The 14,511-nt window shown below is 44.3% G+C and overlaps 1 protein-coding gene across 1 annotated transcript in view; it reads right to left on the bottom strand.

Moving 5' to 3' along the window:
• LOC108045924 (GATA-binding factor C) overlaps positions 1–14,511 on the bottom strand; it is a 35,922-nt gene that overhangs the window by 11,961 nt on the left and 9,450 nt on the right. Inside the window, 4 exon segments of the mRNA XM_017125415.2 lie at positions 2,233–2,378; positions 8,693–9,088; positions 9,091–9,493; positions 10,007–10,293. Coding sequence (XP_016980904.2) covers positions 2,233–2,378; positions 8,693–9,088; positions 9,091–9,493; positions 10,007–10,293 — 1,232 coding nt within the window.

Consider the following 14,511-nt stretch of genomic DNA (forward strand, 5'->3'; position numbering starts at 1 on the left):
GCAAAATGCAAGCGCCGAGTCTCGCCCCTTTACCCCCAAAGCCCCCCCCCTGATTATATAAGTCACGATCGGCGAGATGAGCAGCTGCCTGTTGACTGCGATTGACCCCAGCTAAAGTTGTGTGTTCTTTGCGGATTTGCGGCTTTTAAACATGGATTGGCAATTAGCTATAGACATTAACTGCTACTATTGACAGGGCGTTGCAAAGGTGTAAAATTGGGAAACATTTTTAATTTCGAACATCATTTCCTATTTGTGGAATGCAACTCTTAAATAAGAAAATGCTGATAAGTGTTTAATAAAACCTCTTGAATGACATGTTTCTATTTAAAAAACTCTCAAAATAAATACTCTTTGTTTTCCTTTTTTTAGGTTTAAATTTGCACTCCAACATGTCTTACAATTTCGATCTGCACTGTCTGGCAAATGTGACAAATGCCATTCAAGGCTGGAACCAAAAAGGCTTGGCTATTTTCGTTGTGGGGAGGGCAGGCAGCCTGGCGGCTAAAAGCGAAAACAAAACGAAACTTTAACGCTTATAAAAGTTTTCGGGCCTTATAATTAAATGCAATTATTGCGACGCCAGCGGGCTGCTTAGCCAGAGTTCAGCAACAACAAAGGAGCAGCAGAACAACGGCGGAACAACTGGAAAACATATGTAAAAGCGAATGGGGCCGGCAAACTGGAGAGCTGCAAAACTGAGCTGAGCTGGCAACTGGAAACTGGCAACTTAAAACCGAAAACTGAACTGAAACCGAAACTGAGTTGCGGGCTAAAATACATAAATTAAAAATTTGCATTGTTCTGTTTCGAAGCTCGGGGATCGAGGAGGCGCACACCACACAAAATAAAAAAAAATAAGAAGAATTTTGCAGTGTTTTGCGCTGGAAGAGTAACGACTTGTTGACTGTTTTCATACAATTCGGAAATTTAATTAAAGGCGGCCCCAAAGCAGCAAAGTAGCAGACAATGAGGACCGGTTCCCCGCCCCCTTTTAGCTGCAGGTGCAGCAGTGCAACAGCATGGTATGCAAAATCCCAGCAAATCGCCGGCAAAACACCAAGCCACACAAAACTTGACCCTCGCGTCGTCTCGCGACTCGAAGATCAATACAATTGCCACCCAAAGAGATTCGGGGCCAGCTCTTCTGTGATTTCAATGGTCAGCCCTCGGCGAACACAGCCGGCTAAACACAATTGAATTGCATTTCAAGCAGCTAAGGACATTTGAAGTTGATGGGCCGCATCCTGTGCCACCGCAGAGCAAGTGAGACAGACAGATGGACGGACAGACGGACGGACGGACGGACGGGCCATAAGTCAGCTGAGTGCCACATAAATTTTAATTTGTTGCATATTTTGTCAACGAAAAAGTCCAATGGCCAACACTCGATCAACAACGATCTGCGAGGAGCTGGCTCGGGGATCCAGCTGTGAATTTCTTGGGAATTCCCTACGTCAGCGGGGACCAGCGGGGGGATAATAATGGTTTATTTATGTTAATGTTATGCAATCAAAACGCATACGATTTAAATGCCAATAAAAAATCAACGCCGAGCCACGCGAAGGCAGCGTTTAACAGTTTGTTTGTTTGCCCCGTTGTTGTTATGGTTGTTGCCTGCCTTTTTACGCATCTTTAATAGGCCAATTTTTTTTTTGTGGTTAGCTCTTCGCGTTCGTTGCCTGAGTCTTTCGTTTCGTACTGGCGCCACAAACGGAAAAAAATAAAAATACCGAAGAACGAACCTGACCGCGACAAGGTTACAGATATTTTCATAGTTTGTTGATGATCCAGCTCGATAAAAGCATAGCCCCTAACCCACACACACTCTACTAATACTCGACTGCTGCTGTCTGATTATGTTTTTAGTGTGCTAAGTGATAATGATGATGCACCTCGATCGTTATCGGGCCAGCATCCAAATCGAAAGCATTTTTCCCAGCCCCAATCAAGGAGACACACACACAGAAAACGTAAAGAGTTTCTGGTTCCCGGAATCGTATTATGACATTTGAGAACTTTCACGCTGCTTTTTATGGCCTTTGGCGACAGAAACGTGGCCCGAGATTGATGCTCATGTGCAGCGATTTCCCAGGAACTCACTCCACCCCCACCCCCCACTCCCCAATACAGTTGCTGAATTTATTAGTTAATTTGATCGAATGTGTGGATGTTTAACCCAGCGGGTCGCTTATATATATATCTGTATATCTGTATCTAGCATTTGCTTACCAGTCTTCGCTTTGGCTTGATCAGCGGTCGGTTCTGGCCGTTCATTTTGTAGTACAGGCCACAGGCGTTGCACAGATAGTGTCCCGTTCCATCGCGTCGCCACAGTGGCGTCGATGTGGCGCCGCAATTCACACACTCGCGTCCCTCTGCAAAAATTACAAAAAATATGCAAATATTTAATGGGCTGTTTTATAGTAACCGGAGGTATAGTTTAGGATACATTTTAAAATGATTTGTTAATGTGTCATATTTATGAGTTAAGTTAATTACAGTCCAAGTTTCCTTCAACAAACTTAAAATGAAGCCTTCAACAAAATTAAAAGAAAACTTGTTTTTTTTATGCTAAAACATGATTGTGTTTTTATGATCTTCTATTATTTTAATTTACTTTGTATGTTATCAACACAACAAGTGCTAATTAAAATAAAACTTTTAGTATTTGAACTATTGGAGTTTGAGTTGTGGAAATGGAAAATTAAGAAACACAATTTAGTTGCTGTGCCCTTTGAATTTGTTTTTAAAAACTTGGACTGCACTTAAAGTTTGAGTTGCAAACACTTAATGATACGGAAAATGTGACCTGAAAAGATGGCTTAAGTGAGTTATTATTTCTTTCTGTGTCGCATTCTTGGGCGCCTGTGTTGGCAAACTTTCTTGGGGCACTGTCTTCCGCACACATTTGTACGGGGTTAATGTTAACCCAAAGCGCGCGACAACAACATGATGCACAGCAGCAACAACAGAGGGCCACATTTTTCAGCTGTTTCTCAGTCATTTCGATGTCTTTTGTTTTTGTGTGTATGTTGCTGGTTGTGCTGTATTTTTTCCTTAGTTTTTTCTTGGTTAATTTTTTGTTTTTTTTTTTTTTTTTTTGGGTTGCCGGGCAAACGCATGGAAGCGGAAATGATGGATTCGCTGGGGTCGGCTGTATCGCCCTGTCTCTTTCTCGGGGCCATGTGCCCCTCTCTTTCCAGCACTGCCTCTGCTGACTTTACACATTTTAATTAAGCAGCGACAGCGGCTTCGTTCTAGTGACTGCAGTTCCATCCGACTCGCTCTCTTTCTAGCCGCAGATAGCCCTCCCTTTTGCACTCGAGGGCTAACTGTAAGTCAGCCTCATTTGAATAAGTTTAGTCATAATTTGTAAGCAGAGTTGATTTGACCCGAGGGAGCGAGATGAAGTTGCAAATGTAACGCGTTATTAACGTTCCATATTACAGTTGTCTTTGGGCCAGAGTTTTCTCCCCCAGCTTTTCCTCAACTCATTTAATGACGCCACTAAATGGGCTTCATTATTTCGGTTTTTGTGTGTTTAATGCTTCCAGTCTTTGTTCAGTGTGCTTGTTTTGAAATTGAAATTTAGTCATAAAGTCACTCCCCCAAAACCCCCCCTCTATACTACTTCTAACCATTAGCCATGCTAAAAAGAAAACCGAAAGATTTAACGCTACTTTTTTGGGCTTTTGCCTGGCCGCTCTGGCGTAATTAATTAAGCCAGCCTTTTTACATGGCCACATGAGCATAACTTTTTATTGAATATTAGCCACTGGCCGAAGGCCAAAAAGGCGCACCCAAAATATGAAAAACGGTTAGCGGAGGGATCTCATTAAGTGCGTTTGTCAAGCGCTCGCCTGCTGAAATGCCATTAGGGGAATTCCAGTTGCGTTTTGATGACAGAAACGCGGTTTATTTCCTTTATTTTCGTGGGGCTTGTGTGGCTTCACGTGATTTAGTTCACGCAGCTATTGTCACACGTGTCCTGCGGCGATGTCCTGTCTCCAGGCATGCCTGGCATTTTGTATTTGAGCTTTCAAAGAAATTAAATAAAACGCTCTGCGTGTTTTCCCCCTTCCCCGCTCGTCAACCAGCATGTGGTCAAGTAATCTCTTTGGTTTGCTTTTCATTTTTTTTTTTGTGAACTGCCCCAGGCGCGTTAAATAAACAGTTCATTTGTTTCCATTTAATCGCAAGTTTGCTCTGCCTTGGTTTGTTTTTCGTGAACTTTTTGTTTGGTTTTTATGGCACTTTTTAATTGCCGCTGGGCGTGTGGCTTTTTTTTCTCATTTTTTTTCTGCGTAAAAGTGCCGCCAATCAGTGGGGCAACACCCACTGAATTAAAATTGCATAAATTATGGCGAGGAGAAGAAAAGTTTCGCCAACTCAGAAAATTGTGTGTTGTCTCCCGGTTAACGAGAAACTGCGAATTTCACTCTGTGTCTCATACTTTTTGGCATACAACATAGTAATAAATTTTCACCTGCCCTAGTCATGCATATTTATGCCACATCTGTCTTCGGTTTGCACCTCGAACAGAAGCCGTTGAAAAATTGAAAACTTTATGCATTTATTAGTTTGTCATAAAGCAGAACAACGGAAGGCCATCGTCGAGTGCTTAGCATTTAGCATAAAAGGAGAACTCCCCCTTCAGTTTTCCCATCGGTTGCATATTAAGCCATAAAGTGTGGCTGGCTGGCTGGCCATTGTTAGAGTTTTCCTTTTCCCTTTGACTATCTTTTTTTTGTAGTTTTTCAGCTTCCCGGAAAGTTGTGGGGCTGCTCTGCCAATCGGAATATCCACTCGGCAGTTAATAAATCAAACGTGTTAATGATGTTTTTACCCTACGTGCCCACATTTGACAACACAAAAAGGCAGTCAAGTTGGCCGAAATTGAAAGGGAATAAGGTTCCATCCCAAACGGAGTTGGCTGCTGCGCACGCGCACTGGGAATTCTTTGGTTTAACTACTTTTTGATTCGACTTCTATTTATAGCGATCCTGGTTCCACTCAACCTCCCTGTGTTTCTTCTGTGTTTTATGGCCATCAGGCATTTGTTTTGGATTTTCCCTCGCCTTTGTTTTGGTTTCAATTTGCCTCCGCTCTTGTGGCTTGTCCCTCCTCTGTTTTATTTATTTTTATTTCTATTTTCATTTTCCAGAAAGCGACACGTAGCAGGTTGGCCTATGATTTAGTAGCCTGCTTATAACTGTTTTCCACCTCTCAACTCTCAACCCCCCCCCCCTCCACCACCACCACTTACATCATCTTCTGTGGTCCATGGGCCCAGTCATCTGGCTGTAATTTCCTGGAAATTTGTGCACACTTTGGTATTTCTTCGTCTCCGTTTGTTTTTTACGGTGTGACATTGTCTGGGTCCCAAAAAGAGGAACGAAAAAAAACAGAGCTCAAACCCGAGCCCAAACCCATACCCAAACTGAAACTGAAACCGAAACTGAACCTGTTTTTAGGGCCTGATTTGGCAGCCTTCTTCTTCTCTGGGCCCTCTCGTCCGGGGTCTAAAGGTCCAACTAACTGTTGCTGCTTGATTTGACATTTGGCGTCAGTGGGCCATAATTGTCTAGAATTTATGTGTTGTACCTTTTTCTCGTTAATTTGTTGGACTTGACTTTTCATGCATGTGGGCAGCACAAGATCAAGCCGAGAGATCCTGAGAATCTCTGTTTTAATTAGTTGTTTGGATTAATATACAGATTTATGGGCTGGTTAGAATAGTTAAAGATAGAGACAATTACTGGTGAGCAAGACAAAAGACACATGGATGTGTGAGTAAATAGTTGTTGTTGCTGCTGTTATTGTTTTCGAAAAAATTTCAAAAAATGAAAATGCTTAAAATACTCGAAAACAAGAACGAAATTAATTTAATTGGAACATAAGTGGAAAGGGGCGAAATGAAAAGTATGCGCCTAGTATGAATAATTGGCACGCTGGCTGATCGAAAAAGGGGTTATAAATTGCAGAGGGTTTTTGGGGAGGGTAGGGGTTGGGGGGTTTTGGGGGTGCATGCCGCAAATAAATGGCAAGCGCCTCATTTTGAGGCCACAGCTGTCAAAGCGCGGACAAAGGAACAATGCCCGCTGTTCGTGGCTTAAAGCCCTGATTGAGTGAAGTGAGGTATGTGCGAGGATCGAGGATCGAGCATCGAGGATCCCCAGATTCGCGAGACGAAGGTTGCCACAGTCGCAAGTTGCGAGCTGCGAGCTGCGAGTGTCCAGTGTCCGTACCCATATCAATTACTTAAAGCTCATTCACAACATTTTTTATTTTCACCTGACAAAAGCCCAAATGGCATCCAATCAATTCCCTGGCCGAAACGAGCAGATCCTGCCGCAGTGGCAGTGGCAACGAGCCACAAAAGCCACAACACATGTTCTTGCGCCCGAAAAACTTATCGCCAGCGATGCGATAAACGATAAATAAATACAGGCAACAAGATGCTGCCGCAAGACTAACGAAGGCAGACAATGTTGTTTCTCTTCTTTTTTTTTTCTTCATCTCCATTGGTTAGTTAAGGACCGAGGGGGGAAAAAAAACTGTCGCCGGGCCAAGAGAATGAAATAAAATAAAATCTGCAAGCGTTTTGTCAGGCGACTTCTCCCTCTTCATGTATATATTTTTTTCTTCTTTATTTTTCGCGGAGCTGCTTCCTCATTTGTGGCTGTTATACAGTCATGATTATATGGCTCATATGGGGTTACGAATCTATTTGCATTCGGTGGGTGCAGCTGGAAAGCAAGGTGTGCTCTTTGTGTTGTAACAAACGAACAATTGCAGTGGTGCGAAAAGTGCGCGGCAAGTGCCTAACAATTTGCCCTTAACAGAGGTTAGACGGCGTTAACAGATGGTGTTGCTGCCGTGCTTTATATGTTGCTGCTGTGCCAGAATGTTGCTCTTGTGGCAAAGGTTGCTGTTGGACAACTTATACTGGAGCTCTCGACTTCTATTTATTATATTTCCACACAAAAGAGATTGGTTGGAAATTAAAAGAATAGTTCTTGTAGCTGATTCTTTTCAGGGTGCTACTATGTTGCTACCATGTTGCTGATGCAGTTTTTTCCCTGTACTAAGATTAAAGGTATTGCAGATGCAGCCTTGTTGAATATGGCTAGTGACACTAATATTGCTAGCTATTTAAATTATTTTTACTTCCCCATAATAGAAAAATGTATGAATTTTTCAGTAAATTTTTGCTGCTATGCAGAAATGTTGCAGATGGCTGGCTCACATATTTTTCCCTTAGCAGAATTTAGTCGGAAGGTAACAGAGTTGTTGCTGTGGCTAATATTGCTACTACGGCTAATATTGCTGCTGTGACTAATGTTGCTGTTGTGTGCCTTTGCCAGCTGGTTTGCCTTAGCTGGTTTTGCTGCTTGTTTTTGGGGGTTGGCTGTGGCAGCAGACCGACCCTCACGCACGGCCCAAGTGGCAGCTATAAAGATGTCGTTGTTGCTGCTGTCGTTGTTGTTGTTGCTGCTGCTGTTGTTGCTGTTGCTGTCAGGCCATGCAAAAACGCAACGCTAAAGCAGGTGCAGCAGCCTGCAACTTCCGCAGCGAATGCGAATGAATATGTGCTCGTATGCGCTTGTTTGTGTGGTAGGTCTTTTCAAACAGCAGCGGCAGCAACATGAAGTAATTAACAACCACAACAGCAGCAGCAACATCATGAGCCAGTGGAGCCGAGCAAAGCGTTGACAATAGCATTGAAGTTGCTGCCGCAGTTGCAGCTATTGTTGTTGCCGTTGTTGTCATTGTAATGTGCTGATTTCATGGCAACGCGAATACACCGCGTATACGCAACGGCGGAGTTGGAGGGCGAGGAGGCAGAGGATGGGCCCTTGCCCTGGGATCTTTCTGCATATTTTTACGCGGCCAGCGAAGGCAGGAAACATGCTCAAGTGGCGGGAATGTGGCCAGCATGCTGCTCCCGAGCACATGTCAAGTGCTGGAGTAGCTCGTTGGTTGGGGATAGGGGCTTCCCCCTTTTACCAGAGCAGGAGTTAAGTGATGAGGAGTTGGGAGTTCGGAGTCGGAGTCGGATTCGGTTTGGACTTCCCACGTGAGCGTGTGAAAGAGCAATGGCAATCAAAGTAAGCGGGGGTGGGGGGTGTTGGCAGGGCAACGGGGGTTTTCAAAATGATAACTACAAACTAAAGTGAAAACTAAACAATAAGTGGTTCCATTTGAGACTGCTTACAAAGGAGTTATCTTCGGATTATACAAAAATTAAACACCTCCTTATCGAGGCATTTTGTTTAGGAAAATTAAAGAGCTTCTTTACTGCATTTATAAAAATTCTTGAGGAGCTTATAAAAGTTTTTTTATGACGTTTAGATATTATGCCTTTGCTTCAAATCAAATATTTATTTATTTATTTAGGAAGTAAAATTTAAAAATGCTTTAATATCTGTAATACTTTAATTTAAGGGTCTTTCAATACGTTGTCCCTAATATTAATTAATAATTTTACAATTCATTGTTCAATAATTTCAAAGCTTTCAGTAAATAGTTATTATAATTAAGTTGTTAGTAAGCCTTTGTGAACAGTCTCATTGCACACAACACTGACGTAAACATAATCGAATGGTTAAACAATCGATGGCGAGTAACAATGATTATTCACCCACACCGAGATCGCATAATGTCTATAAGCTTTTGTCTTGCTTACCAGCACTTGTCCGCGGCTTTGTCCGCACGGGCTTGACGTCCAGGCCGGCGTTACTGCCGCCGCTGTGCCCGCTCAGCGATCCCGCTCCGCCGCTGCCGCCGCTCATGCTGCCCATGCCGGCGGTGCCGCCCCCACCGCCACCGCCCACCGCGCCGCCCAGGCCGTGCATGCCCGCGGAGGCGCCACCATGATGGTGGCCACTGTGGTGGTGATGGTGATGGTGGTGCGCCTGCGCCGCCGCCATACTATGACGCACTGCAGCCGCCGCGACCGAGGAACTTTGGAACATATTCGCCGCCGCTACCGCCGCCGCTTGATGGTGCGCCGCTGCATGGTGGTACGAGGCGTACGAGCTGTCGTAGCCACCGCTGCCGCCTCCACCGCCCCCGCCGCCGCTCCCCCGCTGCTGTACGCCTGCGCCGTTCCGTCGAACAGTCCGTTTGAGGATGTGGCTGCGGAGGCGGCGGCAGCGGCGGCGGACAGGGATGCTGCTGCTGCGGCGGACGAGGCGGAGGTGTTGCTGCTGGCGGTGGTGTTGCTGTTGCTGCTGCTCTGTTGCTGCTGCTGCTGTTGCTGCTGTTGCTGCTGCTGCTGCTGACTGCTGCTGGAGTTGGAGCTGGAATTAGTGGTGCTGGTAGTACCTTCGCGCTGCTTGGGCGCCGACGTGTGGGTGGTGCCGCTGCCGGAGGATCCGCTCGCACTGCCGTTCTGGATCGACGGCTTGATGTCCAGCGCACAGCTGGCGTCCGTCAGTGAGGTAGAGCCCGTGGCCTGCTGGTGCATGAACGCGTTCATCACCGCCTGCAAAAGATCGGGAATACTCGTTAGTCCAGAGGATTAAGGTGGCTTAAGCGCTTTGTGAAACCTGAATGCTCGTTAAACTGCTCAAATGCCAAATAATTTAAATTTCTGGTTTACATTTTATACCCTCAATTAGTAAGCATTTCAGAAAAGTCATTAGGATTCGATTATTTGGTTTATCAACATCTTGAATTGTCTTTATTGTTATCGATCCATTAAAATAATGAATTTAAATTATTCATATGGGTTTATGATGGCTTTGTGTTATTTACTTATAAATAAAATTATGCATTTGAGTTGTATTTCTTATTGAGTTATACAATTGAATCGATTACAAGTTAGAAAGTAGCTCTGATTTTGACTATCGATTCCTGCACATTGGCAAGCAAAGCGTTTAAAATGATTACAAAACTTTAAGATGGTGGAATATGTAATATAGTTTGGGTAACTTATTGGCAACTAACTGCTCCTGTCCCAAACTAATTGTAAGGTGAATCCCTGGGATGCACTCACCTGATACTCGGATGGACCGGTTTGCACGGAGTCGGGCGTGGAGTCCTTTGGCGGCGTCGGCGGGAAGGGGAACGAGTGCTGGCCGGCGGCCGTCGTCTGGTGGCTCTGGCCCATCTGGCCCAGCTTGTGCTCCACCTGCGGCTCCTGGGGGCAGGCGAACTGGCCCATGCTCCAGGCACTCGCGGGGGCGAAGGACTTGTGCTCGCTGGTCAGCCAGGGACTCAGCGGGGTGTGGAAGTGCGGCCGGCACACTTGGGGCGTGGCATGTGTGGAGGGCATGCGGGATGCTGCAAGAAATCAAAAAAAACAGAAATCAGAAAATGAGGCAAGAATTTAATAAACTCTCGCTGCGAGTCGCATCAAGTTAAATGCTGCATTAAATCAATTATGGCCCAAATTTATAACGAAGATTAACCGACTAAGCCGCCACCAGAAGCGATCAAAATTCGTAATAAATGACGTTGTTTTTTTTTTGGTTTTTTGCTTGCTGGCAGTTGTTGTTCTTATTTTCCTCTGTGGCTGCCGCGCAAATTTGCGGAAAAGCTGCGTTATAATTTATGAAACACCAGCCAGCAAAAAGAGAGAAAGAGCCGCCGCCTCAGAACCTCTGACCACCGGTGCAACACTCAACCACCGTGGAACCACCATTCATTGCTCGCGGCCTTCGGGCCAACTTTGCATATGGCCAAGACCATAGAGCTGGCTAAAAAAGGAATGAAGGAGGGGATAAAGGAGCTGGGAGACTGGGAGAGCGACTGCGACTGGGACTTCTGCATTGTCATAAATTGTTTAATTTGTATCATAAACAATCGCGTTAAACTTTTGTCCCAGAGCTAAAAAGATCGATCAACGGCTCGGGCCGACTCACCTCGGCTTTTGTGCCGGGGCTAAAAGTGTAGCCTAAATGTCTGGCAGTGTATAATTTAGCAGACACCAAGTGAGATTTATGTGCGCCAATGCTGCCGGTTACTACATCGATCCTATCCACAGCGACTCCAGTCGATCCCCAGCGATCGACGGATCCGACAGATCCCCATATCCTCGCAGCGGGTGTTTTTCGAGTTTGCTTCGGGATTGGCATTGGGATCGGGATGGGGATCGGAATCGGGACTGGGTTCGGGGTATTACCAAAGGGGGCAGGCACGTTGCAATTGTTTGGGGCGCACTTATTCTTATTATTATCATTAATATTGGCTGCAGCTCCCCAAAGAGTCGCAAGTCGCTGGCCCTCGGGGCTTGTTTGTATGTGAAATTATTTTTGATTATGCAGCAGCAGCAGCAACAGCAGCAGCAGCAACAGCTACGGCAGCAACATCAACAGGAGAAACAGCAGTTGAAGCTGGTTGGCCAACAGTAGGTCAGTTCATTGCACGCCGAGATGGATTAGGCCAAATCAAGACAAGAGTCAGAAAGGAATAGTGTAGAGGGGACTTTGACTAGAGGATGTTTAGTAGAATTTGAAATACTCTAAGGCAACCCATTAAGAGATGTATAATCCTAAAGATTATCTAAGTTAGTTAACTATATTTTCTGCTTTTTATTTAGCATGATATTAAATTACTAAATTCTGCTTATTTAATTACTAACATTATTGTACGTTGGTTTCCAACACTCAATTATGCAATAAATGGACACAAGAACCAACTACTATAGAATAGCATAAATTTTAAGGCACATATTATTGAATATTATGGCACTTAATCCCTGTTTTAACTACTCAATCTTCATTTCCGATTATTTTTCCAAGAAGAGCAATCATTTTTCAAACTAAAATAAGAGTATTCAGCCGCCAGTAAATAGAAAAAGCCAAACACGATCGATGGATCGTTGGGATCGCTGCTTTGACCGGATCGCTGGCTGCGATAATATCCATTTGATTATCCTAATAACAGTGCTTTAGTGGCGATATTATATGTACGTGTGCCTGATTATAGAAATTAGCTGCTGCAGCAGCATCAGAAGCAGGAGCCTCCACCACTGGAGAACCTGCAACAGGGATCGGGATCACAGCTTGGGAAGACTTTTCCCAGTGCAATGCCTCAATCAAATGTGGTTATTGCTTTTCACGATCTGCCGTGCAGACTTCACACTTTTGCGCCAACGACAAAACCACTGAAAAGATCCCCCATATATATGAAGTCGTCATCGGATCGGGTATATGTAATTTACTGGGATCGGGGGAAATAATACCATTGGTCATGCTAAATTATATAGTCGGACGGTTGCATCTTTCAGCCCGTTGCCAAATCAATGTCCGATGCGTTCTTTAATTGGCATGGCGAAACTTTCAATTTGCCAGCCGATGGTGTTGGCGATATCAACGGGCTGTTAATGTTAATCCCGATGTATGTATATATATGACTCACTTTTTTACTCGTTTTTTTACTCGTTTTTTTTCTTAGCTGCTGCTGGTCGTATAAAACAATTCGCTAATAAATCAAGCTGAGTACACAGCAATTAAAGTTGCAAACTTGAAACAAAAAGAACGACATTTTTTTGCTGCTGCTGATGGTTTTGTTATTGTTGTTGCTGGCGGTATGCAAAGCTCGTGCTGGTGGAAAAACGCTGCCCTTGCTCGTCTCCAGGCCAAAAAAAAATAAAGTAAAAAAAATAAAGTAAACAAAAACCAAAAAAAAAAAAAGGCAAGCCAGGCTGACACGTTCTACACAGCAACAACAAAAGCGGTTAAGAAACAACATTTTGAAGCTTTTGGCCTGCGCTTGATTTCTTCAAACTGACAGATCAAAGCACTAAAAGCCGCCGCTCTCTTTTAGCCAGTTCTCCTGGCTCTCTGTTAACTTGGACATTTCTATGGCGTTTTAAAAGCGTTTGACAGCGCTCAACGCTCTCAGCGCCTGTCCATCTAAGCCAGGCCCAAACAACCGAAAACAGAATCCAAAAACCCGGCTTAAAGCGCCTTTTAATTGCAATCGAAGCTGACGCTTGACGACGACGTGAATGACATAATTAATGTACAAGTACGGCTATATATATAGGTATATACATACGTAGGCCGGTTTCTGTGTGCACTTAGCCGGACGTGTTGGACATTTGAAGATGACAGTCAAACAGGTGAAGTCCCCTGCAACCGGGACTCCGTAAAAAAAAACCAGAGATGAAATGGCTTCAATTAGTAAAATGCATCAGCTGCCGGCCAAGTTATCATTTCTCGGCCATCTCGACCAGCTCGCATCATTTGAATTTCAATGTAAAAGGACAAACAAAGCAAAGCATAGCAAAAGCAAAAGCAGGGTGGCGAAACCCATCTTGATAAGGCCAAAAAAGGATTTTCAGCTCTTTCTCTCGCTCTGGTAAATTAAATTCACACCATCGAGGCAAAAGGATTGGATTAGGGGTGCGAGATGCTGGGCGCTGTTATCAATCGATGGAAATCAAATCCGCAAATGAGTGAAACGAGACTCTTTAACCGTTTTCCAAGGAACTTATGTGAGATGTCAGTGCTGGTCGATTAGTGGATTCACCCGAGTTGATTCAGTTGATTCAGTTGATTCAGCTGATTCAGCTGCTTCCTGCCAGCGAGGGCCAACAATCAATCATGCGAAAGGACGAGGACGAGGACGAGGGAATCCTTCCTGACCCCTCCATGGCACAACGTCTGCAGGCGGTGGCTTAATTTATAGCCAGAGCTACCCTCAAGGAACAAGGACTTTTCTTTTCACCTGCTCGAACGGGCGATTTGATGTGATGTTGCTGTTGTAGGCGCGTGGCTCCAAAATGCGGTCAAGTGTCTCTCGGCGGCTCGCTGTTACACCTGCTCCAAAATTGGAAATTGTTTAAGCATGCAGCGGTGGCAGCAGCAGCAGAAACAGCAACAACAGCAACAACAGCAACAACAAGCGGCAACCAGCAACGGGCCATAAACTATAACGGATTCCAGTTTGAGCCACCACCGCCAGCGAGATCGAGAGCTCAGCAGGTAGGTCAGTTTTAGCCGCTCGAAGACACCTTGATAGTTATAGATGTGCACAGGGAAAATAAACCACTTCTTTAGATGACTTTTCATGAAAAAGTGATACCAAAAAGGAGTCTTAAAACATATTTCCTAATTTAACTAATACCCTATGTAAAAACAGAAAATTTAAATCAAATTCTATCAAATATGTTAGCTAAATTATTGTTTATAAAGCTTAAGTTTTACCATCATAAGATAAAAACTTTTATAGTGATTTGTGAACTTTTTTGCAAGCCTTTAGAAAATAGGTCAAAACTTGGACAAATACACTTTATATTTCGATATGTCTGCTAGTTAATTCTTGAACTAAAAATGAAGGCAAAGTATTGCAAACATTTTTGTACAGTGTGCTGAACTATTTTTCTCGGTGCACCTCCAACAGTAGCTAAAGTTGAAGCTGAAATTGAAGCTGAAACTTGGGTCTCTCGACTGCTTAGCATTTTGCGCGCTTGTTTGTTTTAATTATTTCTTTGCTTTCTGCAGTTGCGTGACTCCTAGTGACTGACTGAATGACTGGAAGAGTGCCCGAAGG

Source organism: Drosophila rhopaloa, unplaced genomic scaffold (genome assembly GCF_018152115.1).
Source record: "Drosophila rhopaloa isolate 14029-0021.01 unplaced genomic scaffold, ASM1815211v1 contig_167, whole genome shotgun sequence".
In the NCBI taxonomy this organism is placed as follows: Eukaryota; Metazoa; Arthropoda; class Insecta; order Diptera; family Drosophilidae; genus Drosophila; species Drosophila rhopaloa.